The sequence below is a fragment of the Limanda limanda genome, chromosome 1 (genome assembly GCF_963576545.1).
Source record: "Limanda limanda chromosome 1, fLimLim1.1, whole genome shotgun sequence".
Lineage (NCBI taxonomy): Eukaryota > Metazoa > Chordata > Actinopteri > Pleuronectiformes > Pleuronectidae > Limanda > Limanda limanda.
Genome location: NC_083636.1, coordinates 24795864 through 24822362, shown reverse-complemented (window position 1 = coordinate 24822362; position 26499 = coordinate 24795864). Strand labels below are relative to the sequence as shown.

General features: G+C 39.7%; 2 protein-coding genes across 2 annotated transcripts in view; both read left to right on the top strand.

The window, feature by feature from the left end:
• ttc28 (tetratricopeptide repeat domain 28) overlaps window positions 1-6500 on the top strand; it is a 125477-nt gene extending 118977 nt beyond the window's left edge. The window contains exons 28-35 of the mRNA XM_061079853.1: window positions 177-254; window positions 347-506; window positions 839-915; window positions 1738-1761; window positions 2018-2147; window positions 2744-2851; window positions 2934-3570; window positions 4634-6500. Coding sequence (XP_060935836.1) covers window positions 177-254; window positions 347-506; window positions 839-915; window positions 1738-1761; window positions 2018-2147; window positions 2744-2851; window positions 2934-3570; window positions 4634-5762 — 2343 coding nt within the window. The 3' untranslated portion in view covers window positions 5763-6500. The remainder of the gene's footprint in view (window positions 1-176; window positions 255-346; window positions 507-838; window positions 916-1737; window positions 1762-2017; window positions 2148-2743; window positions 2852-2933; window positions 3571-4633) is intronic.
• A 1332-nt stretch (window positions 6501-7832) lies between these two features.
• Window positions 7833-25181, top strand: pitpnb (phosphatidylinositol transfer protein, beta). The gene is made up of 12 exons (XM_061066850.1): window positions 7833-7867; window positions 12822-12852; window positions 13907-14052; window positions 15562-15653; window positions 15903-15910; window positions 16433-16507; window positions 17143-17226; window positions 19748-19825; window positions 19938-20042; window positions 20563-20685; window positions 20969-21055; window positions 22251-25181. The coding sequence occupies exons 1-11, from the start codon at window positions 7848-7850 to the stop codon at window positions 21014-21016; spliced, it is 810 nt and encodes a 269-aa protein (XP_060922833.1). The 5' UTR covers window positions 7833-7847; the 3' UTR covers window positions 21017-21055; window positions 22251-25181.
• Window positions 25182-26499: the final 1318 nt, after the last annotated feature.

Sequence of the window (26499 nt, the reverse complement as noted above, 5' to 3'; positions counted from 1 at the left end):
GGCATATTTCATGCTTTATCTATCACACCTCAATCAGAGCATGTTGATATGTGGTCCAGGTCTGAAATCCCCCAATGGTTAATTGTAAATATCATCTCTAGCACATGCTTCCCAATCAGAAAGTCCCACAGTGATTAATTACCATGGACCATCTCTGTCTCTTTCTCTCTCTACAGATTGAGAAGTCTTTGCAGCGCATTCAGAGTGGCCAGTGTAACCCAATGTACACGTCCCAGCAAAGTGTGGAGAATAAGGTCTGAGTGCTGGTGTATCTTTCTCTTTGTCTTTAAATGTCAGCGCCTGTCTTCTCCGTTCACGTCCATGTGTTTCCTCTCCTCTGGGTAAGGTCTGTGGGGTGCCCGGGTGGCAGGCCCTCCTGTCTGCGGTGGGTTTCCGGTTGGACTTCTCCGGTAGCGTCGCAGGACTCTCCGCGGCGGTGTTCTTCCCCACGTCAGACCCTGGAGATCGGCTGCAGCAGTGCAGCACCACTTTACAGGCCCTGCTTGGTACTGCAGCTTGTCCATCATTTAAATGTCATGTCAATCACACTGATAAAATAACATCTTATTTTACCCCTGCACAGACTGCTATGAAATTAAAATGTTTCATCACCCAGAGTATCATTCTTACTGGAGTGGCATAATACATGTACTTATGATATCTGCCAGCAGAGGCCACTGAAGCAGCAGATTCTGATTTGAATGGATTTGATGTTTAAACTGAGCTTTTGAGTTGTACACATTCTACCCCTGACCATATGAGTTCTATAAATAATCATTATAACTTTAATGAATATATTTAATTTCTATCTAATGAACCCCCTAATGAACTCCCTCAGGTCTGACTCCTCCAGCTCTGCAGGCCCTATGTAAACTTGTCACAGCGTCTGAGGCCGGAGAACAGCTCATTCTCAAGGTACTGTCACAGTTAACAGCCGTGTCACAGCTGTTCATGTCACTGGTGGAAGAAGCTTTTCTTTAGTTAAGTAGAAGTTGCATTCACCCATGTAAAAACACTCCAAATCCTGTTTGTGAAACATATCAGCAAAGTGTACTTATTCTCATTCTGTTAATATTGATGCTGCATGTCACTGCTGTCGCTGCTTGAGCTGGAGCTGGTTTTATCTACTTCTTATACAGTTAGGTTAGTCCAGAGGTTCCGAACCTAAGAGTCAGCCACCTCCAAAGGATCATCCGATTCACTTTAGGGGTCACGAGAGGAGATATGAAAAATAAAAATTATTACACACAAATGTAACATTTGATCTTTTACTATTTGTGAAGTATTGGAGGATTTCACCTCTTTGGCCTCAGACAATCGTACAAAAGACGTTTTCTCACAGACATCTGAATAATGCACAATCTTGTCCTATGAAAAGTATTGGAGTAGATAAAGGATAAAGGAGCATAAACTGTAGTGAAATAAAGAAAGAAAAACTGAGGAGATGCACTTTGCTTTCCACCACTGACTCATTCCATATTATTGACATCTGGGCATTGTGTTTTTTCCTCTCAGTTATTTTATTAGAGCGCATCTGTTCTGCACTGATCTCAACATTACCTTAAACACTCATTCTCCCACAAGTGAATACTCGTAACCCTCCATACCGTGTATCACATCTTACCATCGACATAAACAAGCCATTAGTCATGCATGTGTAGAGTGACCCAAACGCATCATTCACACAGGAATTAATTGAAGTTCTGTTTCCTCTTCTCTCATACCCACGTCATAAAGGCGGTTAAAAGCATGGTGGGAATGGTAAGTGTTCCGCACGGATGTTACATAGAAACTAATAAGACTGGTTAAATCTGGCCCACAATGATGAGAGCACTAAGTACCTTGATTGTGTTTGATTTGTAAGATCGTTGTGATGTGGGTGCTGAATTAAGCCTGACTGAGTGTTGTCATGTAATGTGGTCCCTGTAGAATCCCTGTTGAACAATATATCGTCCATTTATTGGATTCTTTTCTCTCTCACTTTTCCTTCTAAACGCCATGTCATTCTTCCTCAAAGCTCCACCAAGTGTTGGTGCAGTTGCAGTCTGGCGACAAAGAGCAGGACTTCTCACTGGCTCCCATTCAAGTGTCCATAAGTGTGCAGCTCTGGAGGCTCCCGGGCTGCCACGAGTTTCTAGCTGCACTCGGTGAGTCAGTAGGAATAAAAGAAGCTATGCTTTCATTTCCTTCTAATTTACTGTCATTCATTTACTTCATTAGTTGTGTCATTACTGGCGTCATAACCACCACCATATCCACCCAACAACCAAATGACTCTCTTTGTCCTTTAAGCTTTTTAATTGGTCACGAAGGCCCCTGCAATGGATGCTCTCTATGCACCGAATTTAAAACGGCTGCTGGACATCCAGAATAATTTTCATTCATGAACAGTTCATTAAAACCTACAACTGCAGGCTAAATCACGTATAAAATCTCATATATACCTTGTGCCTGAATTAAAAGAGTGTTCCACAGTGTTTTAGTGTTGTATTGTAGTGTATGCAGTGCTAATATGACCTATTTCATATGCTGTTGCCTCTATAATTATCTCATCATGCATTTATATTTGAAATCCTTGTCTCCAAATTAAATAATTAATACAGCTGATAAATACATGTAGGGACTAAAAGAGTACATTATCTTCCTTGAATGTTGTAGGATTAAAATAACAAAGTTAAAAAATGCACTGAAGTACTTTGAGTGAATGTCTTAGTTACTTTCCTCCACTCGCCCTCCCTCTCAGGCTTCGATCTCTGTGAGGTGGGTCAGGAGGAGGTCGTGCTGAAGACTGGAAAACAGGCCAGCAGACGCACCATGCATTTTGCTCTTCAGTCCCTCCTGGCGCTTTTTGGTGAGAATGATGCATAATGTTGGACCTTCTTTTCTAGAACTTATGAACTGTATCCTAACACTCATACCCTGTCTTGTTTCAGACTCCACAGAGCTTCCCAAGCGACTGAGCATGGACAGCTCTTCCTCCCTGGAGTCCCTGTCCTCCTCCCAGTCCGCCTCCCAGCCTCACTCTTTACCCCTCTCTTTCGGTTGCTACCCACCTCAGCCCTCCTTCCTGCCCCCTGTCTGCCCGGACAACCTCTCCTGCGATGCCATCTCTGTCTACAGCCTCAGCTCCCTCGCCTCCTCTCTCAGTTTCTTGTCCAGACCAGAGCCTGCAGGAAGTGACATCATCAGCCAGCGCTTGCATCAACAGGAACCAGACAGATCTCGTGGAGGGGCAGGCCTCTACGCCTCGCTCCGTCCTTCAGGTGGCCTGTCAAGAGGTCGACCCCCCAATCATGGAGGGGCAGCAGGAGAAGGGGAAGACGAGGAGTATGAGGGATACTCCATTATAAGCAGTGAGCCGTTAGGGCGAGGGGGGAGGGACTGTGACACACTGCCACTTCCTGCAGGACACAGACATGGCAGAGGCGGAGCGGGGAGAGGATCTAATGGAGGTCATAGGTATCCTATCACCATTTCCTCCAAGGGAAGCATCAGCACACCTACATCCCCCATTAAAGCTCCTCCCCTGCCCCCAACTGTTTCATCCAACCCCAAACTCCGGCAGGAAATGTGAGTCCAATGCTGTTTGTTTAGTCAGAATTAATGTACATGGTCTGGTCCTGTCCTGTCTGTGAAGAATTCTCACTCTAAAAAAAAGGGTTAGCAATAATTATATATTTTTCTGCCAGTTTCTAATGTCAATGTCGGACGGTTTCTCCACCATGATGGTCAAGAATGAAATACCTCAACACCTTTTTGATAGATTCCAATGAAATCTGGTGCATACATTTATTTTACACAATCTGTAAATCTGTCTGACTTTAGTGTTTCTCTGATTTGTCTTCAGCGCCACTGACAGGTTGACATTTGTAGATTTGAATGAAATGTCTCCACAATTACTGGATGAGTTAACGTGAAATTTACTACAGACATTCATGTTCTCCAGTGCCACCTTCAAATCAAATTATATAATGTTATATATTTGGTAATTTTTTTGATTATCACCAAATACTTGCGAAACATCCTCAGCAAAGTGTAGCTCAAACTGCAAGTTCAGTGGTTGTTACAAAATCCGAACACACTAAACCTAACATTGGGAACATGATAAAAGCATATGTGAGGACACGTTCGACTTCAGTCAATGCACAGCATGACACAGTCAACAGCTACATCTAGCTTCATGATCTCCTTAACACTGACACAAGGGAGTCTCCTGGATATCTGACAAAACTAAAGCATCAATACAAAAGTACACTTTGTCTATAATTGAGTCCTAAAATGTAGGTTTTTTCTTTAAAAAAGTCAAAGAATCTGCAGTTGCATCAAGTTAAATTTGACCATGCAGTGTCAGAAATCAACTTCTATTATCAGTTTGCAACAAGATATGTTTCTACTAGAATCGTGAAAAATTAACAGGCTTGGACAAATTAAAACGTTTAGAAACTTCTATTGGAGGCAAGTAGAAATCATTATACTGTACAAGGCAGTTAGATTTAAATTATCGATTTTTTTTATAAGAAGGAGATACTGGCATTACGGCTCTTACTGTATAGACTCATTTACTACTGCAGTTTCTAGAAGCATTCACGTAAACATAACTTGACATTTAGCTCTTTTTATTATCTTTTCCCAGCTCATCTCCTCAGAGGACAAGGAAAGGGAAGGTTAGCAGCTCTGAGTCGGACCAGTCGAGTACTGAGACAGACAGCACGGTCAAGTCCCAGGAGGAGAGGATGGGGCCTGCGGGACAAATGGATCCACAGGAACTGGCCCAGAAGATCCTGGAGGAGACCCAGAGCCACATGCAAGCAGTGGAGAGCCTACAGAAAGCCAACATGAGAGGGAAGACACTGCCGGGGCCTGAGGGAAGAGAGGAGGCACATGCCAGACAGCCATCTCACTCTACTCCCACAACGCCAACTTTGACTCCCACTGGGGGAGCACGTGGGTTTCAGCCCTCAGAGACCAGTGCATTTAGCAGGCCACCCAGTAGAGCTAGTCTCAAAGCTTGCTCGTCTCCTCTTTCGCTTCCTCGACATCGTTCGCCCCTCTCCCCTTCCGTCTCAACTCCTGCCGCAACTCGGCCTAAACCACCCTCACGCTCGTCTTCGCTACAGAAAATCAGCTCAGGCTACAACAGTCCAGCTCGTTCGTCTTCGTCCTTATCTCTCTCTGCAAAAGAGCAGGGTTCGCCTCTCCCCATGGCTTCCCCTGATGTGCATGCGCTGGCTCAGCTCAAACTGAGATACCCTCCCTCGCCTTACTCCGCCCACATCTCACCTTCCCACTCTCCGGCTGACAGTGCCCCATCGCCAGCTCTTTCCTACTCCTCCACAGGATCTGTTTCAGGCTCTTCCAGCCCGGCCAACACCCCTGAACTAAACCAGTCAAAACACGACAATAAAGTCCAGGCGGTTCATAACTTGAAAACCTTCTGGGCCAACGCCAGCCAGAAGCATGAGGTGCCCTGCCCTGCCAGTTTTCTCCGGGGGGGAAATAAAAGAATGAGTACAGTTCAGAAAGATGTTCTAGGTTTGCTGAATCTGTCACCTAAACGCGAGTCTCTAAGCAAAAACGTGGAAGGATCCGAGGATCAGAACACTGACAACAGACCAAATGGTCACCAAAAACTGGAGGCTAAACCACCTCCACCTCCAGCTGCTACTGTTCCCACAAACTCTAAAGGAGGCAGCAGACTTCCCTCTGGGAATGGCTACAAGTTTCTCTCACCTGGAAATTTTTTTCCTTCTTCTAAATGTTGAGAGTTTGGATGTTTGCCACGTTGCTCCCATAGCCAGTAGGTCGGTCTTCTGTTTCTGTTTCTGTGTGTGTAATGGCAGAAGTTTGCGAGATACAACCAACAACACCTGCTGAAGACAAGGATTTAAAAAACCTATTGTTTCATACTGACTTTAATTTTGGATGGCATTACTTTCTCTTTGAAGGGATGTTAATATTTTGAATGTGATGACTACAGTTTGCCTTCTTCTGGTCAGCGCTGGAAAGTGATGAAGCCCTGGCTTTATTTGGGTTTTCATGACTGACGAGAGAGAGCATGTGTCTCAATGGCTCCATGTACACTGAAAATAAATGTTGACTCACAGTCCGCTGACTGAATGCCTGGGAAAAGGAAAACATTTAATGTCAACCTAAGGCACTCGATATATTTGTGTAAGTTGACCTGAATTTGATCTTGATTTATTGTGTAATAATTATTGCTCAATGTCATTACCAATGCTTATTGTTGTCATATATTTTGTAAACTGTGTTTTTCAGTCATTATTACACATTTTATAAAGACAATTAAAAGAAGGATAAAGTAAAGAAAACATTTTGGTATTTTTTTATGGAGATGTGATTTGAAGTATGACAGTCAGCATGGTACCTTTTGCCATTGAGTGTTGCATTAACTTTGTAATGTGCAATCTTGCAGCGATGCCAGACTTATTTAGACATTTCTCAATTCTCATGAAGTTGACAAATAAAGGTTAATTTCCTTGTCTTGTTTTGATGACTTAAATGTATAAAGTGGCTAACAACTCTCCAGGCATTAATTTCATTCATATTAAACAGGAAAAAGTCAGTTAAATTGAAATTAAGAGCCTGGTCACACTTAGGCAAATGCGAATATCGTGAGTTGAAAGGAATGCAAAGGTTTGCCTCTTTTTGTGTGACCAAAGGACTTTTATATATAAATAAATAAATATACATCATGCCCAAGCACCAGTTAAGTGTCTCTGTAGTTTACAGTATATCTGTTGTTTTTAGTATTTATATCCAAAGTATTTAATCGGTCATTCAAATATAACCACATTGCTAAATTTTATGTGTCTGAAATCCTAAAAATATTTGTTAGTTATTTAGTTAGAAAACTCATTTTTAGTCATTAAACAATCAGACAGCTTGAAGAAAAGCAACTGGGAATAAAAGTAATATGAACAGAGTAATAACAGGATGTGGAAATTTGCTGTTGCCGGAAAAAGTCTTACATTAAAATTGTACTGCAATAAAAGTACAGACAAAAGAACATTCAAATATGATTAAAGCACCAAAACTAAGGGTTAATGATCGTACAGGCAGCCAATTTCAAAATAATCTATATCATATTATTGGATTGTAAGTGTTGACGCAGTAACAAGCAATAAGTTTAACTACTACTGGTTAATTTCCCCCCAGATATCCATTACATATTTTTGTGGCATGTATTTTGATCTGATTTTGTTATCTATTATTTTTAATGAGTTAGAAAACACTATCACTATTCCAAAAACAAGATTGTCTCGGTTAAGGCCCTAATGAAACATAAAAATAAAACGATGCTTGAACTTCCGCACCAGAACATAAAAGGTGGAGACGTTGCTGGCCACAAACATATCATCAGTTATTCATTCACCATATTTTGTAATATTACTTTAAACCTTTTAATTAACCAATAGTACAAACTTTTAAGTATTAATTTAGTTATTAAATACATGTATTTACAGTAAATTTTCTTCTGAACTCTGGTGGAAGAGAAATATGAAGTAGCATTAGATAAAAATAGTTTAGTACAGATTTTTAGTTAAATGCCGTACTTGTTTCCCACCACTGTCAGTATGAGTTGATCATAGTGAAATAACACATATTTAACACATGTAACATATGTTTACAACACATGAATAGCACCTGGATAACACATGTTTAACACATGTATAACACGTGTTTAACGCAATCTATAAATCTGTGTATTGTGAGCCGTGGTGTGGATTATTCTAGCCAATCAGATGAGTACGGTGGGCGGGCCCAACTTGTTGATAACTCTGTGTGGGGAGAGCTCTCAGTGCGCAGCCGTGGCCCGGGTGACGAAGATGGTGCTCATCAAGGAATAGTGAGTGTGAAGTGTTTCAAAAAAATCTCTTGTGCCGCACGTAGGGCGACGTTTCCGTCTGTCCGGGAGCTTCTTACTGAAGTGCAAACGTTTGCGCTTCGGTCGCTGCTGTCCTCCGCTGGGTTGGACATGTCTGTGGCCCGTAGAAGCCCCTCTTCGAGCGGGGGGATCGGGACGTGGATAACGGGACACACCGGTCTTTTTTAGGCGTTGCTTGTGCGAGCTACCGTTAGCTCGAGTTGTAGCATTGGGGAGGAGGATTAGCTTCTTAACGACAGCGAGCTACACAGAAAGGCTGCCGTGGTTACACACACACAAGCAGCATATTCACGCTATTCACTGTTAATGGGGGGTCGTGTGTCTGCGGTGTGGTGAATCTGTAAAGTGGCGCAACGGGAAGCTCCCGTGAGTGACAGATTAAGGTTCCCTCTCGGTCGGATTTACCGTTAATGCTAGCCGGCTAAGTTAGCTGCAGCAGCCGGCTAGCTGCTAGCTAGCACGACAATTCTCAGTAAATCTGTATTACACACACACTAATATTTGTTGCTCAGTTTTAACCTAGCAGCTGGCTATTCAGCAGGTAGCCTTCGAGTTAACAAAGAGTCTGGATGGGATTATCCTCTTGTATTGGCCCATTCCACCTAGCAGGTGTATCCTTCAAGCTAGCGTGAGGTTATGGAAGGACTAACTACTTTGCTGTTACTTTGTTGGCGCTAGCATGCGAGAGGGTTAGCCCTTTAAATGGATGGCCTAGTCTAATAGAAGAGTAATGCTGCCTCGGTAACACAGTTAATTAAATCACTTGTACTGGGAGTGTGCGGTTGTATGTACTGTTTGTCTCAGCAGAGCTAGCTCTTACCATGTGGCTAACATATATCCGCTCCAGATAACGGTACCTGTTGTTGAGGTGGGCTACACCACAAAAAATGGTTTCAATACCGGGTAATACCAGCACCAGGATGTGGAAACTTCTTTCTGTTAAAAGCAGTTCATGTTCCATCAGTTAAGTCATGATATATGTTGTGATTTAGGACATAGATGCTTTATATACAGGCCACTAAGGATTATTTGTTGAGTACTTACAGATAATTTGCCAAAACATTTGATTAAAACTGACTTAACATTACTCTATCAATCACATGTTACCCAGTGGTAAATAACACCTTTTTTATTTGATGTGTGAGATGTTAAACCATGCAAATACAGCAGAGCACAGATGCAATCTTAAAGCACAAGAAGATGTGTAATGGGATCTAACATGTAATGGATCAATTGTTTTGTATCGAATCTGAAAAACAAGTCCTTGTTCAAAACATCTGAAATTGCTGAAGCAAAGTTTAAATCAAAGTTTAATCACTAGTGTTATTATTTGCATGTCATTTATTCCTCTTCAGATACAACTCTTTGAAAGCGTATGCCCCTTTTCAAGTTAGCTGCAACAGTATTGATAATAGAAATGACAGTTTTTCACCTCAACAAAGTTAGTAAGTGCTGTTACTAATTTCATGAGTATGTTGTAAAAACTCTTCGGCTTAAAGTAAAATCAGAAACCCAATCACTAATACAAGTAGTAATTATAAACTTGTTCAGGTAATTAGGAAATGATTCTCGAGCCGGTCATTAGATTCTTGATTAATGTCTTATATGCAACATTGGAAATCAGTGAAAATGTCTGCCACCACATTTAAATTGAGCTGGTTAACACAATCTGCTCTTTAATCTGGTATGGAACTCTTTATTAACCATCTTGCTCACAGCATTTTAAATCAGGGAAACCGACCAAATCAATCAAATCATGTCCTCCAAATCTTCAAACAAGATAAGTCTGTTTACCATCAGTGATGCCAATTTCATTTTCTTACTGCACTCGATATAAGTGAATAATGTAAGGCATCTGGGAGAGCGCTTTGTCATTCTACATGGTGATCTGTGTGGTTGTGTGATGCCAGTAGGACTTCGTCAGCCACAGACTGAACAGTTCATGAGAAAGTCCTGCTGTAAATAGCAGTTTAGGGAAGGTTAAGGGTGGAGTCTTTAGTGTCTCTCAGGCTGTGTTAAACAATACCAATTTATGACAATTAATCTGCCATAAAATCAGTTGTGCATTTGTGCACTCCTAACATCAAAATCCTACTTGAAATACAACTGAAAGGATTCATTTTGTGTAAATACCATATGTACCCTTAAATACCTGCTTAACCTATGATCCCACACTGTAAGTTCTCCACTTACATAACAACGTTAGAGGGTTGTTACTTGTCACTGTTGTGAAATGCAGCTTTGCTTGTGATAGACAGAAACACATTATGCTTTACATTTAGTTGCTTTAGGTCTGCAAGTGCATTTGTAATTAAGCCATCACCCTGCTGATTGTTTTTATTGTTATTTTAGGGTTTGAATTAGTAACTTTTTCCACTTAATCTTATAAAAATATCTGAAAATTGTTAGAAAATACTCATTATAATTTAGTAAAGCAGAGTATAAAGGTTAATCTTTTCATTTGAGTGGATGTAATCAGTGAATGTTAGGCTATTTTTTTAAAAATTGTTTGACCGATTAACAATTTTTAAAATAGTTTATTTGACAAATCCGTTAACTGATTATTTATCTGACTAATCAGTTAAAAATAAGCCAAAAGTTTGGTTTTGTAGTTCTGCCATAGCAAAAAGAAACCAAACTCTTCTAACAGCTGATTACCTAGACTGAGTCCGGCATCGTGCTACCTGTGCTGCAGCTGTACTGTCTGTAAAGGGGCCCCACGCTACACTGGAGCTTACATAACTATAGGTAACCTGGAACACTAGACCATGTGAACTGTGACTAGTCAGCCTTTGCCATATCATTCAAGCAGTTTTGCCTTTTACGTTCCAACAAAAGCATTTCCAGCGCAGACCTTTTCTGTGTATCAATATCTGTGAGTGTAAACACAGTTGAATTGGATATATAGGATTAATGCCTGACACTGAATAATAATGCTGCAAATTAAAATGTATTTTCTGTCACTGGTTACATTGTGTCGTGCATGGCTAACTTCGATGAAAGTTTTACAACAATTGATTTAGGCCATTTTTGTAGCACGTCACAATCAATGACCTTACAGCAAATGATCAATAACTGTTTAATCATTAACACCTCTAGTTGTACACAGAAGAGAACTGGATCCTATCTGGTGTCACTTCAGTAGTTGGAGGTTTGAGCGCGTCACAGACCTTGACATTTTTTTTCTCAAATTTGTCACTTCTAATCTCCTTTTAAAACTCCAACCCCCCACCCTGTCATTTTCTTATCTGTGAAGTGAACCTGTGCTAGAGCACTGATCACCAGTGGTTTCTGGTTAATTTCTGATTTCATGCTGACATATGTTAACCAGAGAAATTAGCAGGTGCATAGACTTGAGTCGGAGTGAAACCTCTCTGCTCTTCATGGCACAGGATTAGAACTCCATGCTGTGTACTGTGCTTAACTGGTGCATTTCAAAATCGTATGCAGTGCATGCTGTTGCACACTTTGCTAGAGCCGACATGTTCAATTCTGTCTGTTAAAAAAGCTGCAGTGTACAAACCACCGTGAGCCAAATCCACAAACAGTGCACTCTGCCTTTGTTTTTCCAGTTGTTTCACTGTTCCTCCGGTTACATGACTGTTGGGGCCAAAATCTGGGTTTGTCTTTGAAAATCTTACGTATCATGACAGCTTATGTATATATTATGACATATTCTTCACGTAAAACACACAGTGTGCCCGTGTTAATGTTTTCGCCACAAAGGAAAGAATGTTTTGAAATCATTGTCACTAAAATGCCTGTCACTATAACTAAAAGCCTGAGAAAATGCAAATCAAATGGTTTCAGTCTGACCAACAGTGCAAAACCGAAAGGTTTCCAGTTAACTGTTATATAAAACACAGGAAAGCAAATACCTGTCATACTTTAGAGGCCACAGACAAAAGTATTTTAAGTATCCGTACATCCTTAACAATACTTTTTTTTAAATAATATAATCACTGCTTCATGTCTTAATTCATTTTATTAGAAAGAGTTTTTAGTTGTATACATTACAGATCTGTATGTGGAGGGACTGTCTGCCCTGACCTGAGTGTGTCAGGCAACATTCTCAGTGTTGGGAGCTGAATCTGCGAATCGTTACAGAGTATGTGTGTGCATTGTGCAAGGAGGAAGAGAAGCAGAGGAGGTGGTGCCTGAGAGAGAGCAGAAAGAAAGAGCAAGAGCCTGAGAGAGCAGAAAGAAAGTCCCTTTTTCTGTGCGCCTGCGTAGAGAATGCCTTCGTACCATAATTAAGCCTTAATAACCCGATATATGCTGGTCATATTCAGTACCATGGTTATACTGCTGTTAAAGCTGGTGTAGCCTGTTATTTCATTGTAATTTAACATGTATTTATGGAAGCATTTTGTGTATGAAAAAGCACAAAAATAACGTTTTAAAATTCATGATCATCACTGAACTTGGCAGTACAAACTTCATGTTAACTTTGTAGAGGGCTGTACTTTGAATGAATATATTCTTGCCATAAACACAAAGCCAGTCTTAGTGTGTTACTTCAGTTGTGGTCCTCAGTATTGGGTTAGGGAATCATTGCTCCTTTAAGACCGCGACTTTCCTCTTTTAGCACAGGGCCGGTTCATTTTCCCCCCCAAAGATGGTCAGTTTATCAGGTTTGTCAACAACCGCATGCCACGTCCTTCTTAGTTTGGTCACATAGCGTCTTCTAAGCTAGTGAGAGTGTACTTAATATACAAACATGATATGTGCATAATCACAGGGCCCACTGACTTTGCCCGGGCTCCAACCATAGACTCTGATTAATGTAAAGTAATGAAATCCTGAGCAAACTTTAAAGATTTGATATTTTATCTCTGTATTCATTCACAATTAACATGTTTGTTTCTTCATTCTCTGCCCCACCTCTCCCTTGTTCTCTCTCTCCCTCTCTCAGCCGTGTAGTGTTGCCGGTCTCTGTGGAAGAGGTGAGTATAATTACATACCATACCCACCTTATTTATTACATGACCAGTCAGTTTTGAAGTTCATTTCTGTGAATGCAGTGTTCCCAAATGTCACTAATACAGTGTACACTACAGCTACAGTATGTTAGATTGGTCATAGCTTTTAAATTACTTTCTCCTGTACACAGAATGCTCATCCTCTCATGTAGTCCAGGACCAAGACAAATAGCCTTTGTCAGAGAGCACTAGTATTTGTTTGACAGGCTGATAGTGGTGTTTGTGAAGAGAACAGCCCTGGGGTGTGGACTCTGCCTTTAAAACAACAGTCTTTGTGACATCTCCCATTTTCATACCCCGTTTATTGACAAAGTATAGTCTGTTTAGCCTCTAAAAGAGAATTTACAGTGGCATCATACTGTACACTGGACCAAATTCACAGACTTCTTTACTTGGCAGGAACATATTTCCCTCACACCATATTCAAATTAACTCACGCCCGATGTCAGCTGGGATTGGCTCCAGCTCCACCTGCGACCCTCAAAGGAGAAGCAGTAGAGTTGGATGGATGGATATTCAAAACATCAAACATGTTTTCTTTAGGCATCCAAGTGCTAAAGATAGTACAATTTTAAACATAGCTCTCTTTCAGAATGTGGAAAAACACTAAAATGTAAGGTCCACTGCCACTTTGGTTGCTAATGGGGTCAGAAATACTGCATCAAGGGACAGTTCAGCAACAAAAATCTCCACACTTGATAATCTGACAAACCTGCCATTGAATCGAAATCAACATTTGTTTGAACATTTCTTTTACAGCCTTAAAAACATACTGTAAACATTACATATTTAGTAGAAGTTTCAAGACAATCCATACTTTTTTCAAGAGGGTTTATTAAAATCAAATACGTTTCTGTGCTGCAGGGAGTGGCTGTTAGTCGTCTTGTATCCTTGAAGCACCTGCATTGGCCTTAGGGACTTGAGTCTTTGCCTATTCCAGCAAATAATCACAAGATTTGTCAAGCTGTTATGGCCCTATATTAAGTGTGTCTCTTCTTTCTGTTCCTATTTCTCACAGTATCAAGTAGGCCAGTTGTACTCTGTGGCTGAGGCCAGCAAGAATGAGACGGGAGGAGGAGAAGGCATCGAGGTGCTGAAGAATGAGCCCTATGAGAAGGATGGAGAGAAGGGACAATACACACACAAAATATACCATCTAAAGAGGCAAGTTCTTGAAAGTACAGTTGGCTTTTTACCAAATCTGAGGTCCTATTTCTATTTCAAGCAGCACTGTGTTCACATACCAGATATTTTTATTATTGATTAATCAGCAGAATATTTCCTCCATTAGTTTGTTTCTAAAAAAAATTTTTTTAGAGATTCCCTAATTCCTTTTCCTTATTCCAAGTTTACTTCTTTTCCAGTTTTGTTTAGATTTTCCATTTAGAGTGGAAAAAAGGAAACGCACCAAAGACTAAAATGAATATATTTATTTGTCATTTCTATGTTCACAAGGTGGACTATACAAGCATCTTTTGAAAAAGAGCTTTGACTTAAATTCACACATACATAGAAAGCTGCCAAATTGGCATGATTTGAAAGCTTTAAAAAAAATCACAGCATATGTGAGGCATACGCAATGAGTGATTGAAATGAAACGCTCACTGGTGGTAATTGAAGGACAGGGGAGCATCTGCAGCCTGAACAGAATGAGGCAACACCTTTGTGACCGCCGTAAATACCAGCTTTGCAAAGCTTGTGCTTAGAAATATTTATTATTTACAGCACAACGGAGGCATTTATTACATTGTTGTCATCTTCGGCCAACTCCCCAAACAGGTAACTTAAGTAAGCATGGCACAAAAAACCTGGAGTACTGGCAAAAAAAAGAGCAACACGATCTGAGCTTCTGCCTCCATGTGGACGTGTTTGTTTGGTTCACAGAAAAAACATAGAGACAGTGTCGGCGGCCAGCTGTTAAATCTGTGGGTTGACAGCCGTCTGAAGGGGATGCATTAGTTGTGATGGCAGCCTAAATAAACAGCCATTTTACCTTACAGTGGAGACATGATTTCCATATTTCAGCTCATCCCTGATAAGATTTGAGACATTCCTCCTTAATCAAAGGTTAAAAACATTAAGACAGAATATGTGTGGAGTAGAACAAAGATAACTGAGGTTGCTTTCAAGACAGAGGGTTTTCCTCCTCCTCAGGTGTTTCCTCATCTTCTGTCCATTGTCTGTATATTGTTTGACTGGTTCTTTGATATTGCAAGGAATAGATGTCTAATTCAGTCAATGCCACCGACAATAAAAAGGATAACTAAAAAGTAGAAGAGATAAAAATGTTTAATCTGGACAAGACAAACTGGTCTATTTGAGTGTTATGGTACAGTCTGCTCCAGGCCTATGGATGTTGTAGGATGTGTCCGCACTAATACGTTATTAATTAAACAATTGTTTTCCATACTAACCCTTCTGAAAACACTGGTCTTGCAAACAGGAAGCAGATTGTCTATTCTGGCAGAAAATTTTATAAACACGGACATTTCAAACAAAAATGGGGCCAGCAGCATTTCCAAAATTCTGTGGTTTAGTGTTTTATTTATAAAAAGAAAATTGTTTTTTTTGGAGTAGTGTGGTAACTTAAGTAGTGTGGTAACTTAATTTAAGTTTAGCAAAAGTGATGTGTTTTTAAAACTCATTGTCAGACTTTTTTCTCTGTCATTGCAGTAAAGTCCCAGGGTATGTGAAGATGATTGCACCAGAGGGGGCATTAGTTTTTCATGAAAAGGCTTGGAACGCCTACCCATACTGTCGCACCAGTAAGTTCTTGCTGAATCAGTAGTTTTATATTTACTGTCATCCTTTTACTGCTTGCACGATAAACATGAAAGGTCATAGTTGCATGGTTTTAATACCCTCTTTAATTTGTTATTCATATTATACAGTTAAATTATTTTTTCCTGTGCTGGTAGAAAGTGAGTTTTTTATCAATTTCCTCCCGATATTTTATACTGATCTCTTTTTTTTTCTTGTTTGTTTGTTTCGTTTGTGTCCTTCTTCCGCTGCAGTTGTGACGGTGAGTTGTTTGTCAGTCTTTTTTGACGACCTGGTCATACCATGAAGTGAAGTCTGTGTGAAGTAAACCTGTCCCATTAACTCCAACGTTAATGGGACACAATTTATTCAGAGTTCAAAAATGCACTCGTTTAGCTGTTTAAATGCTGGTTTGACTGGGCCTTTCGAGTAAGATTGGGTAGAAACGTGTTTTTTTTCTATTCTGATGAGGTTTTTCAGTCTAATATTGCTGTACTTTATCTGCTAACTACTACCACAAGGATTAAAAATAGATCCAAGCTGAGCAGTGCAGCATCACTAGTGTTGTTTCGGACTAAATGACTCTTTGGTTAATTGGATTTAGCTGTAGGGTTTACGTACATCTCTTTGAACCCTCCATTCATGGACTCTCTGTACTGGCTGAGATCAGCTGTCATTATATAAGTAGTATCTGATTTCTGAGTAATGACTTGAACTTCCTTTTAAAACCACAGTTAACAAATGCATTGTCCCTTTTAAGCCTTTTTTCTCTCCTGCTTTTCAGAATGAGTACATGAAGGACGACTTTATGATAAAGATTGAGACGTGGCACAAACCTGACATGGGAACAGTAGAAAATGTAAGTAAGCAGAAGACTCCATTTGGAGGATCCTTACTGTCTTCAGGAGAGCTCCAAAGATTTGATTTTACATTTCCATCGAAAGTGGTTTGGAGATCTTGATTTATAGACCCCATTATGAGTCACACTCAAATCATTTGAATCAATACACTCTCCTTGCCGGATTAAAACATATTTAAAACAATATGCACTGGGTTTATGAAGCTTTCGCTCTGTTCTTAAGTATAATTCACCAATGTGAAGCTGAAATAACCTTGATAACATCAGCAAGGTTGCAACTAATGATTATTTCAGAAGATTGTCATTAGATTATTATTTTCTTACTGATTGATCACATCAATTCAATTATTCAAGTAATCATCTCAGCTCTAGATATCAATATTGCTCTGATTTTAGGACATCCCCTCTAGAGCCACAGAAGAACACAGTGACCTTAGCTTTAGGCATTCTCATGGGTCGAACAGGGTGATGCACACAAAGGGACATATCCATGTTACAGTACACCTGGATTCGAATTTAAATCCCATTTGATTCACAGTCAACACATATTTGAACAAGGCTGCCTTGTTGCGTGTGCTCTGAGCCAAAATGGTATTTGACATAGGTTTAATAGTTTGTCTTTCTCTTTGTGACAGGTTCACGATCTGGACGAGCAGACATGGAGGACTGTAGAGGTGGTGCCCATAGATATTGCAAACAAAGAAGAATTGTCCCCTGGGGTGAGTTCTTATTTTGGCTGTCTTTAAACGCCTTCATAAACCTTTGAAAGTACTTAAGTGAGGGGATCAGTGGTGATTATTGTACAGAGGTGACACAGAAGCACAGCCTGATGACAAGGGGTTGGTAAATGACACCTGTGATTCACAGCAGGATGTCTCTACTCTGAGGAGGAGTGAGGTCATTCATTCAGGGAGCATGGATAGCCATGCAAATACTTTTGATTCATCCTTTATCATTATAACTGTCCATTCTAAAGCTCCATAGAGCAGTTTAGAATACTTCAGTTGCAGGAACAAGTGAAGATGGTGTGAAAGCCTGTGTCAATATGAAAACCATTTGCTGTTTGTTCCATGAATATTTAAATAAGATTGAAGGAAGAACTGTTGTTCAAGGTGATAACAGTGGCCCGTCCTTTCCCTGGTGGTGTGTTTGTTGCAATTGCTGAAAAACTTTTCTCTTTTTATGATGATTGGCCCTCCTACAGTCGTAGTCTTTCTCCATAGACGTGATCAGTGATTGCTGTTAATACTAAGTGCTTTGATTTTGTGATTAGACTTTGAACACCAGGTTTCAAACTGAGCTGATCGAAGAGCTGCCCACTTGTGATTGGACGTTAATACAATGTCTGAACAGGGCCTTTGTATGAACTCTATATTATCAATGTTTAAATGCATGGTTGTGGACTGTTGGTCTGACTTGCAGAGCTAATTTTGTAATTGGTTTTCATATTCTTGTTGAATAATTAGAGTTTTTAAGCAGTCCATACATATGATTTGTCCCCTGTCCTTTAGATAATAGCATTGTTTTAAAAACAGCATTATTAACAGCAAACAACATTATCTTCACTTCAATGATCATATCTTTGGCTTGTAGTAGTCATTCATTGATTCATGAAGGAGAACCACTCAGTTTGGGTTGTACAGTGGTGCTAGAGAGTGGCAGCTCTTCTCTCACAAACTATCTTTGACTAGACAGCGGTGTGCAGAGACACAAACAGACAACAGATAAAGTTGTGTTGTCCAGGTGATGCACGATGATACAAGTTTGATTCAACAAACCAGAAACTCAGCACCAGCTAAAAAGTAGAGGCCTACAGTCGAATGCTTTGTACTTTGCTGTGTCAATTCTGATGTTTGCAAGTTATTATTAGCATCAGAGTTCAGTAAACCTCACCCTGATATCACGGTCCTATCCTAACATATCACAATGTTTCACTGTACTCATTGCCCAACCCCAGTGTCAACAGATTTTGAAGATGTTACAGACTATTGGAAGTAAAGTCTGATATCTTGCTTTATGTAATATGAGACAACTATGACATAGAACTCCTAGCCAACTTTAGTAGCTGAAAGGGGGCGCCTGACTGTCAGTAATACCTAAACATGCCCATGGTTTAGAATCTAAAAGGAGGCATTAAGCCATTTTCATCCAGGTGGGTCACAAATGTCCCTGCGTTTCTTACACTAGCTCATGTACAGTAATGACTTAAGTGGATCAGTTGTTAGGTCAAGGCTTAATCTGAGTGTCCATCTGCTCCAGATCTTCACCACCACACGGTCCCCACAGACCTGACAGATTAAAACAGCAGAGTGAGCCCTGAGCTTGGGGTGGGGGTGGGATATCCAAGGGTTGGGGGTTGCCGTTTAAATGAAGATTTGTGTCTGAACAGGAGCGTGAACACTTGCTTGAGTCTGATGTAACAGCTTAAGTATGAGCAAGACAGCACGGACTTGTCTTAACTTGTTCTCTTCGCAATTTATCTCATTCATCTGTCATATTGAAAATACAAAATGACATTAGATCCCTGTAATGTAAAAACATGAAAGGGCTGATGAAAACAACCCTGTTTTCAGCTTTGTGATATTGCAATTTGTATATAATTCAAACTCATTATTTATTTTAAGAAGGAGGATTTCTTCTCCTTTGTTATCTACTGCCCTTTCAAATTGTATCCATAGTTTGACTGTGGCTCTAGCAGCCTGAACAAAATAAGTCCTTTTGTGTTTTGATTTGTCCATTTGGAATTCTGTAATAAAAGATGAGCTCTGGAAGAAACAACATAATCCACAGAAGTCACAGTGACTTTTTTGCCTCAGGAACATGTAATCTTAAGAGCACCTCGAGAAAATCGTTTCAAATTAGGCACAAATGTTCACTCACCTAATAACTGATTTGATTTTGGTGGTCAAAGGTAATGGTGGCCTCACAAAACAATGGCCTCTTATTTACACTGAAACTGCACTGGTTGGTAGAGGCATACAACCGCAGGCTGTAATTCTAGGTCACGCAATGCGCTTAGAGAAAAACACACTGATCATGTGAAACTTTTTCAGATGCAAAATTAACACAAAATAATCTGTCAAGTTTCTTTAAAATCTCTGAAGTGACTCATATCTGTACTTGATCACTGCTGCTGATGTCAGCCAACTCCACCAGCGTGACCCACAGCACTGTGCGGAACCCAGGTACATTCTGTTTCTCGCTGGGCATTAACGTTGTGTTTGTTCTTTGTTTCTTCAGGACTACAAGCCAGAAGAAGATCCCACTCTTTTCCACTCTGCCAAGACAGACAGAGGACCTCTAGGCCCTGAGTGGAAGGTACCTGACACAGTAACAGAGAGCAGTGCTGCATGTTGAGGTCACAATCGAATCCTCTTAGACATTACTGAACTGTATCTTTTCCTTGTGTTTTTTTTCTTGTCCTTCAAAGAATGAGCTAAAGACAGACTGTCCTTCCATGTGTGCATACAAACTGGTCACTGTCAAGTTCAGATGGTGGGGTCTGCAGACCAAAGTGGAAAGCTTCATCCACAGGGTAACGTTCATTATCTTGTCACACCACATGCTTGCACAAGTATTAATTCAGCTTATCCATAGCTCACAGTAACTTTTGATGAAAAATTTAAGTTAAGCCTTATTTCAACAAACACATTTTTATTTTTCTTCTTGCCGATTATGAACTGTGAGCATGTTTATTGTCGGAACGTCTACACAGCTTTGCCATGATTGTCAGGGCCAGTAATCAGTGTTGTTTCTGTTCTGCACAGCAGAGGGAGACATGGTTTTGAGAAACATCTCAGAATCACTTGGGCAAAGCATAGCCAGTGAGGTCAGAGAAGAGATAGTGGATAGAGCAAAAGTTTATTGACTGTAAATGGGGGAATAGAAAGGCATTTTAAGTCTACAACATGCATTTATGTTCCTTGGTTAAATATTTAGGTGATAGATGGTATGAGGAGACCCCCACTTCGTTCCTGCCTGTTTTTGGTCTTTAAAAACCTTATTAGCTATGCAGAAAACAAGTCGTTTTACTTCATTTGAATTCCTCTCCGCAGCAAGAAAAGCGTATTTTCACCAACTTCCACCGCCAGCTGTTCTGCTGGATTGACAAATGGGTGGGTTTGACCATGGAGGACATCAGGCGGATGGAAGAGGAGACTCAAAAAGAGCTTGAGGAGGTAATTAACTCACCAAACACAACTATTCCAGTCAAACCCAGACTGGTTGTTTTTCTTCTGAGTGTGGTGACAAGAATTCAAGGCAGAAATAAAAAATGCAGTAGAAATATTTCAGTTGTAACTGGAATGCAGCTTCACCGACTGCAGTTAATGTTTTCTGTTGTGAATGATGAAATATAATCCAATAAATGATCATTGTTTTGTTTTGACCAGACCCTTGGAGAAGACACAGGTTCTTTTATCTGCTTGAATTAACTACTTTTACCCCTGAATTTCACATTAGATGCGTCAGAAGGGAGATGTGCGAGGCACCTCTGCAACAGAAGAGTAGAGGCCCGTCATTGTAGGTCAAACACTAGAGGCAGGCTGAGTAAGTCTCAAAGGGAACTTCGGTGGGACTGCATGGCTCATTGTCCACTGTTTTCATTTTCCGCTCTTCATTTTCACCGCTTTCCAGCTGCTCTTAACTGTGTTACCATATCTGGAATTGTCTGTTTGTTTTCAGATCTTGTGTGCTTCACATCTCTTCTGCTTTGTTGCTTCTTTCCATTGTAATCTTCCTTTCGCTTCATCCCAGGGTATCTTCATTTACAGTGAATTGTTGTTTGGAAATCAAAGATGACATGAGTAGAGCTGAGTGCTGGTGTGATTGAGGTTATGCGCGAGTTAAAGCCATCATTTACCCATAATTAATGAAACATTTTCATTCAATTACAATATATAATGTCTAATTGTGTTAAAATAGCGATCAAATCAAAATGTTGTTGTCAAGTACAATAGTTTGGGGTTTGTTCTCTTTGTAGGATTTAATGCATCTCGTCCTCGTAGTATCACATATCAGGTTGTAATTGGCACACTAGTGGCTCCAGGGATCAGTCAGCTTGTTGCTCCACCAATTTGATTGAGACTGAAATATCTCCCAAACTATTTTTTGACTTCCTGTGAAATTTTGTTGAGACATTCAAGCTCTAGTGACAATTTATCTTGTTAACTTTTGTAATTCCCTGAAATTCCCTCCAGTGGCACACAAGGTTGACATTTGTGATTTTTAGTACGATTTTTCTCTACTGCTACAATCTTTAATAGATTTATTTTTTACGGTATCCGGCCTCAATTGTGAACCAACCCTTCTTGTGTTGGTTGGTTTTTGGGGCAAAACTTTAAATCTATTATAAATAAAATATCTATCTAAGAGAAATGGCAAAATGCCGCCATTTTAGAAAGCAATGCATAATGTGTAATACCACATCAGCATCCTGTCCCTCCATGCTGCCTCTCCCATTTACACACAGACATTAATCTCCTCTGTCAGTTTATTGCTGGAACAACAATCATCTCATCTCATCCTGAACGCTTCTGTCTGTGCTCTCAGTTCATTTTCCTCCTGATGTTTTGTGAGTGTCAGTAAAAAAGATAACTCACCTTGCTGAAAGGTTTTTCCTTTTGGTTTTCGCCAGTGAACTGGTTTTCTTGCATGTGCATGGCTTGTTGCATAAAATATTAAATCATCTGAAAATGTTTCATGTTACCTAACTTAATACAAAGCTTTTCTCCCCGTCCCGCAGCTGCGTAAAACAGGTCCGATTCGAGGCACCAGTGCTGCTGCTGACGAGCAATGAGGCAAATCAACCAAACCCTGTCACGATGACGTCATCCGAGACACGTCCACCATGATGAGGAAGTGGCCCTGGCGTCGCGTCTTCTCTTCCTGTCTCACATGATTCATTGGGGGGTTATACAAGATTGGTTAACAGTACTGTACAGATCCTACCCCAATCACCCCAAGTCTCCTGTTCACCAAGAAAACAAAAAAAACATGGTTTTTGCATACATATAAAAAGGAAAAAAAAACTCTTTGCACAGAACGTAAATTGCCTGATATGTAATTGTTAGATGATTATTACAATGGGCTTTGTTTCTATTCAGGTGTGTAAACCATGACTCAGAAAGTCAAGCCTTTTAAATTGATTAGAATGTTGTTTTTAGGTCGACAGATTCCCACAAAAAATTCATATAAGATGACTTTAGCAGGTATTGGACCATTTATCCTCCCCCCCTCCCTTGTATTATAAGTGTCTCTACTTTAATCCTCGTCTCCCCCTCAGTATTGTCTATACTCTTGTTCTGGTAAGAATTTGTCTAGATCTCCTCCCTGTGTTTCACTGTCCTCTCTGTCTGGCGGTTGGTTGGGAATACTGATGTTTAATTTTTGTTTTGTTTTTGTTCTTGTTTCCCCTATTTTCTTTTATAGTTTTAATTTCTGAGGCTTATCTATGTCTGCTAATGGTTCAAATTCAATATAATGCTCATGCATGATGGGTAATTCTTCGCAATAGTTTCTCCCCTTACATTCACATGTCCTCACATGTCCTCACATTTCAACATGCACACACACACACACCCCCTGTCACAAGTGCATGTGGACAACAGCTACTCCTCAGTAAACAGTCATTGCATGTGTATAGTTGCTGCAGTGCAGCTGCGCTCAAGTGGATTGTTTGTGTTGACAAGAGAGAGGGTTACCCCTACCCCCCTCTAGGAGAGTGTGTACAATACACCTGTGTGTTATTGTGTGCATTTGTGTGCTTGTTTGTGTTATCAGCTGCCTTCACTCTTTGGACGGGGATGGAGAACGTTCAGCTTAATATCGAGGCTTGTGAGGGGTGTGTTCACACAGCTTTGCTCTCGCTCTGTAACCAGCCTGTTGAACTTTGCCTCATGCTGTCGCTCCATGTCCTATCTCCTCGGCTAGGGCTTTAACTGGAAGGCTCCCACTGCCTCCACAAAAGCTTCTTTTTTTTAACTAAAAGAAATAAGGATGAGTCTGTGCGTCGTTGTGTGCATGATTCAAGGTAGTTTATTTTTCTCAAACTACCATTAACTATCTCAATTGACCGAGTAAATGGGTCCAGACAGATCTGCGATGCTTGGTGCAGCTGTGGATTCACAGGCATAGTGAGTGTATTGATAACCCTATACACTGAGTTATAAGCTTTTCATCTCCCTTAACCACAAGACAGTATAAGGTCAGTCTGAACTTTTCTTGACTGTTTCTGGTTAAGAATGAAATTGCTTTGGCAAAAGGTGAAATCAATTCGACTCTTGCAGTCTAGATACTGTAGGTGCTGGCTCATCTAGTACCAGCCTTCATCTGAAAGCAGGCGGTGACTTTACCCTGCTTTTCAAAGCATCGCTTCTTTTATTTTTCTGTGGCTGCATTGACTTGGGGTTATAGCCGTTTTATTACAGCTAGAGCTGAGTTTAGCCATCTTTATTTTGGATTGTGTGCAGCTCTTGTTGGGCTCTAGGTAAAATATTTTGTGATGTTTTATATGATCTTGTAGCTTAGTGCAGTTTTTCAGCCGTTGATTAAGACTTTATCCAATCAGGTGTGAGTGTCTCCAAAAATCTTAGGTTTGGTTGTAACCTATCTGTGTGTGGTATATGTTGGACAGGTTAAAGGAGAGTTATAAGTGTATTTTATAATAGAAATGGGCAAACTGTACATAAAAACACTGACTTGAACGGGATATTCACAGCTACTAGGCATTGTCAGGTCTATCATTCAAATACTGTTACTGCTAAAAGAAACTTAAAGGAAGTAGTGACGTTGTGGGTGCAGGTCAGCGCGGTGGACAGTGTGCTGTGTGTGTAACATGGAGCCAGCTGTCCACGTGTTGTTACTCAGACTGTACCATGGTTTAACTGTACCTCATCCATGCTTATGTATGTACAGCTAGGAAATACATGTGTCAGAGTAGTGGGACGTTTATTGAACTGCAGGAACACTGACATGTTTCACACCTGCACACACATGACATGGACCCATTGTATCATCAATTCACAAGGACAAATGGATTTACTAAATCTAGATTTGATCTGCATGCTCAACACTTTTTTGTTTTGTTTTTTCCATTTTCCTTTATTTTCTCTCAATTATTCCCCGTTTCTGTTTGATCAGTTCAGTTTTGAGAAGCTCTTGAGCTGCATCAGACAAAATAGGGAATTCCTTCAAAAGGGCGGCTTCTCCTCAAAATCAAACTGGATTCAGCTCGACCTCTGATCTACAGACGAGGAGTTAAAAGCCTGGCTGAGTTTGACAATGACGGAAGCCGCCCTGTTATAGACTAAAACAGGCTGTGTGATGTACAGTTTTGTAGCATTACCAGTGATCCCAGCCAGGGTATGACTGTGAGGGGAGGGATAGAAGCTTAGGGAACAGATGGAGTCCAAAATACTGTTTCTTTATTGTAATCATAAATAAGCACTTGCAAAATCTACTGTTTTTTTTCCTTTTGTTTTCTGTTTTTGAAAGACAAAGATTCACAATGTATTCAATTTTTCTCATTTCTGATAAGGCAAATTTCAGGGGAAGTAGTAGTGAATGTAAAATAATTAGTTCCTTTTTTTTCTTTTTCACAGCCATCAAGCTGTGACAGAAGGTCTAGACAATGGAACATAACAGAATATCTAATAAATTTGAACAAATAAGAGAATCATTGTGCTGTTTGCTGTTTTTCTTTTGTGTGTGAGGAATGTTTCTCTCTGGGTGAATATTTTGCTTTAATGTGGATTTGATACTTTATAGAAAATCTTCTCTAACACTAAAATAAGAGCCACACAGTGGTGTAAGATTAAGGTTATTAAACAATAATAATTAATTTAATTACAAACAATTTGAGAGGGGGAAAAGGTGGCAACTGAAGTTACTGAACCTTTTAATAAAATACACAAGCTATTAATTTTACACAATTCATCATACTCACTATTTGATCACTTGCCTATTTTAAACAAGAGTGCACTATAACTTCTATAGATTACCCCCTAAACTGAAATGCATAGATTTATATCATTCACATGTCTCTTAAATGCTCTGAAGACTTATTTTAAACAGAAAAAATCCTCTTCAATCGAATACAATTTTTGTCCAGAGTTTGGCCTTCACTGAATCTGTTGTCCTGCGACGGGCCTGAATATGGGACTACGTGTTTCATCCTGTTTTACATTATGCATTCTTACATAACCTCATGGATGGTGGTGGAATGTAACCAAGTACATTTACTCATAAAAGTATAAATATAAGCCTCTTTTGGAATTTTTTCTTTTAGGGCTAATTTATACATTCCACTACTTTTTTTTACTTGTGACATCTGAATTTTTTAAGTTTTTCATAGGTTTTGCTCAAAAATAGCACGAAGACTTTATAAACTGTCATGCTTTGTAACAGATCACTACTTCACTAATATTTTATTCTAATCATTTCATGTGTACTTCAGCTGTTTAAAGTTCCCTTGAATGCAATGAATTATGCGCTATTGTGTATACTGTATATATTGTGTGTGTACATACTAGCTTCTATTTTGGGTTGAATGTAAATGAACTTTGAATAATTTTATTTTTTAAAGATGATATATAAATAATGTTATGACTCATGTATTCATATTACATTATTATTGTTGTATTATTGCCTGAGTGTATGTGAAAGGACATCTGTGTATTTCATTAATTTATTGTGTGTTTTGGTTTGTGTGTTGTTTTGATGTTCAATTTTATATGTTGCAATTGACTGAATTTTAGAACTGTCACTTATGAATGAAAGTGCCATACAAATAATCTCGCCGTTATTGATAATACTTACTTTCTAATGATATAATAATATCTATATGTTATGGTGTAACGATCATAGGGGTCATCAGAAAAGGCGTGCCAAATGTAAAAATTCAATCAAAACATTTTCTGATATATTTCAAATATTATGCTCACTTTCTTCAGATTTAGCAAATTTTCCTCACATTTAAAACAGAAATCAATGTC

Coding starts and splice junctions, on each gene's coding strand:
- pitpnb (XM_061066850.1), top strand. CDS start 7,848: ATGGTGCTCATCAAGGAATA. Junction 17,227..19,747: donor AAGAAGAATTGTCCCCTGGG/GTGAGTTCTTAT, acceptor TTGTTTCTTCAG/GACTACAAGCCAGAAGAAGA. Junction 19,826..19,937: donor CTCTAGGCCCTGAGTGGAAG/GTACCTGACACA, acceptor TGTCCTTCAAAG/AATGAGCTAAAGACAGACTG.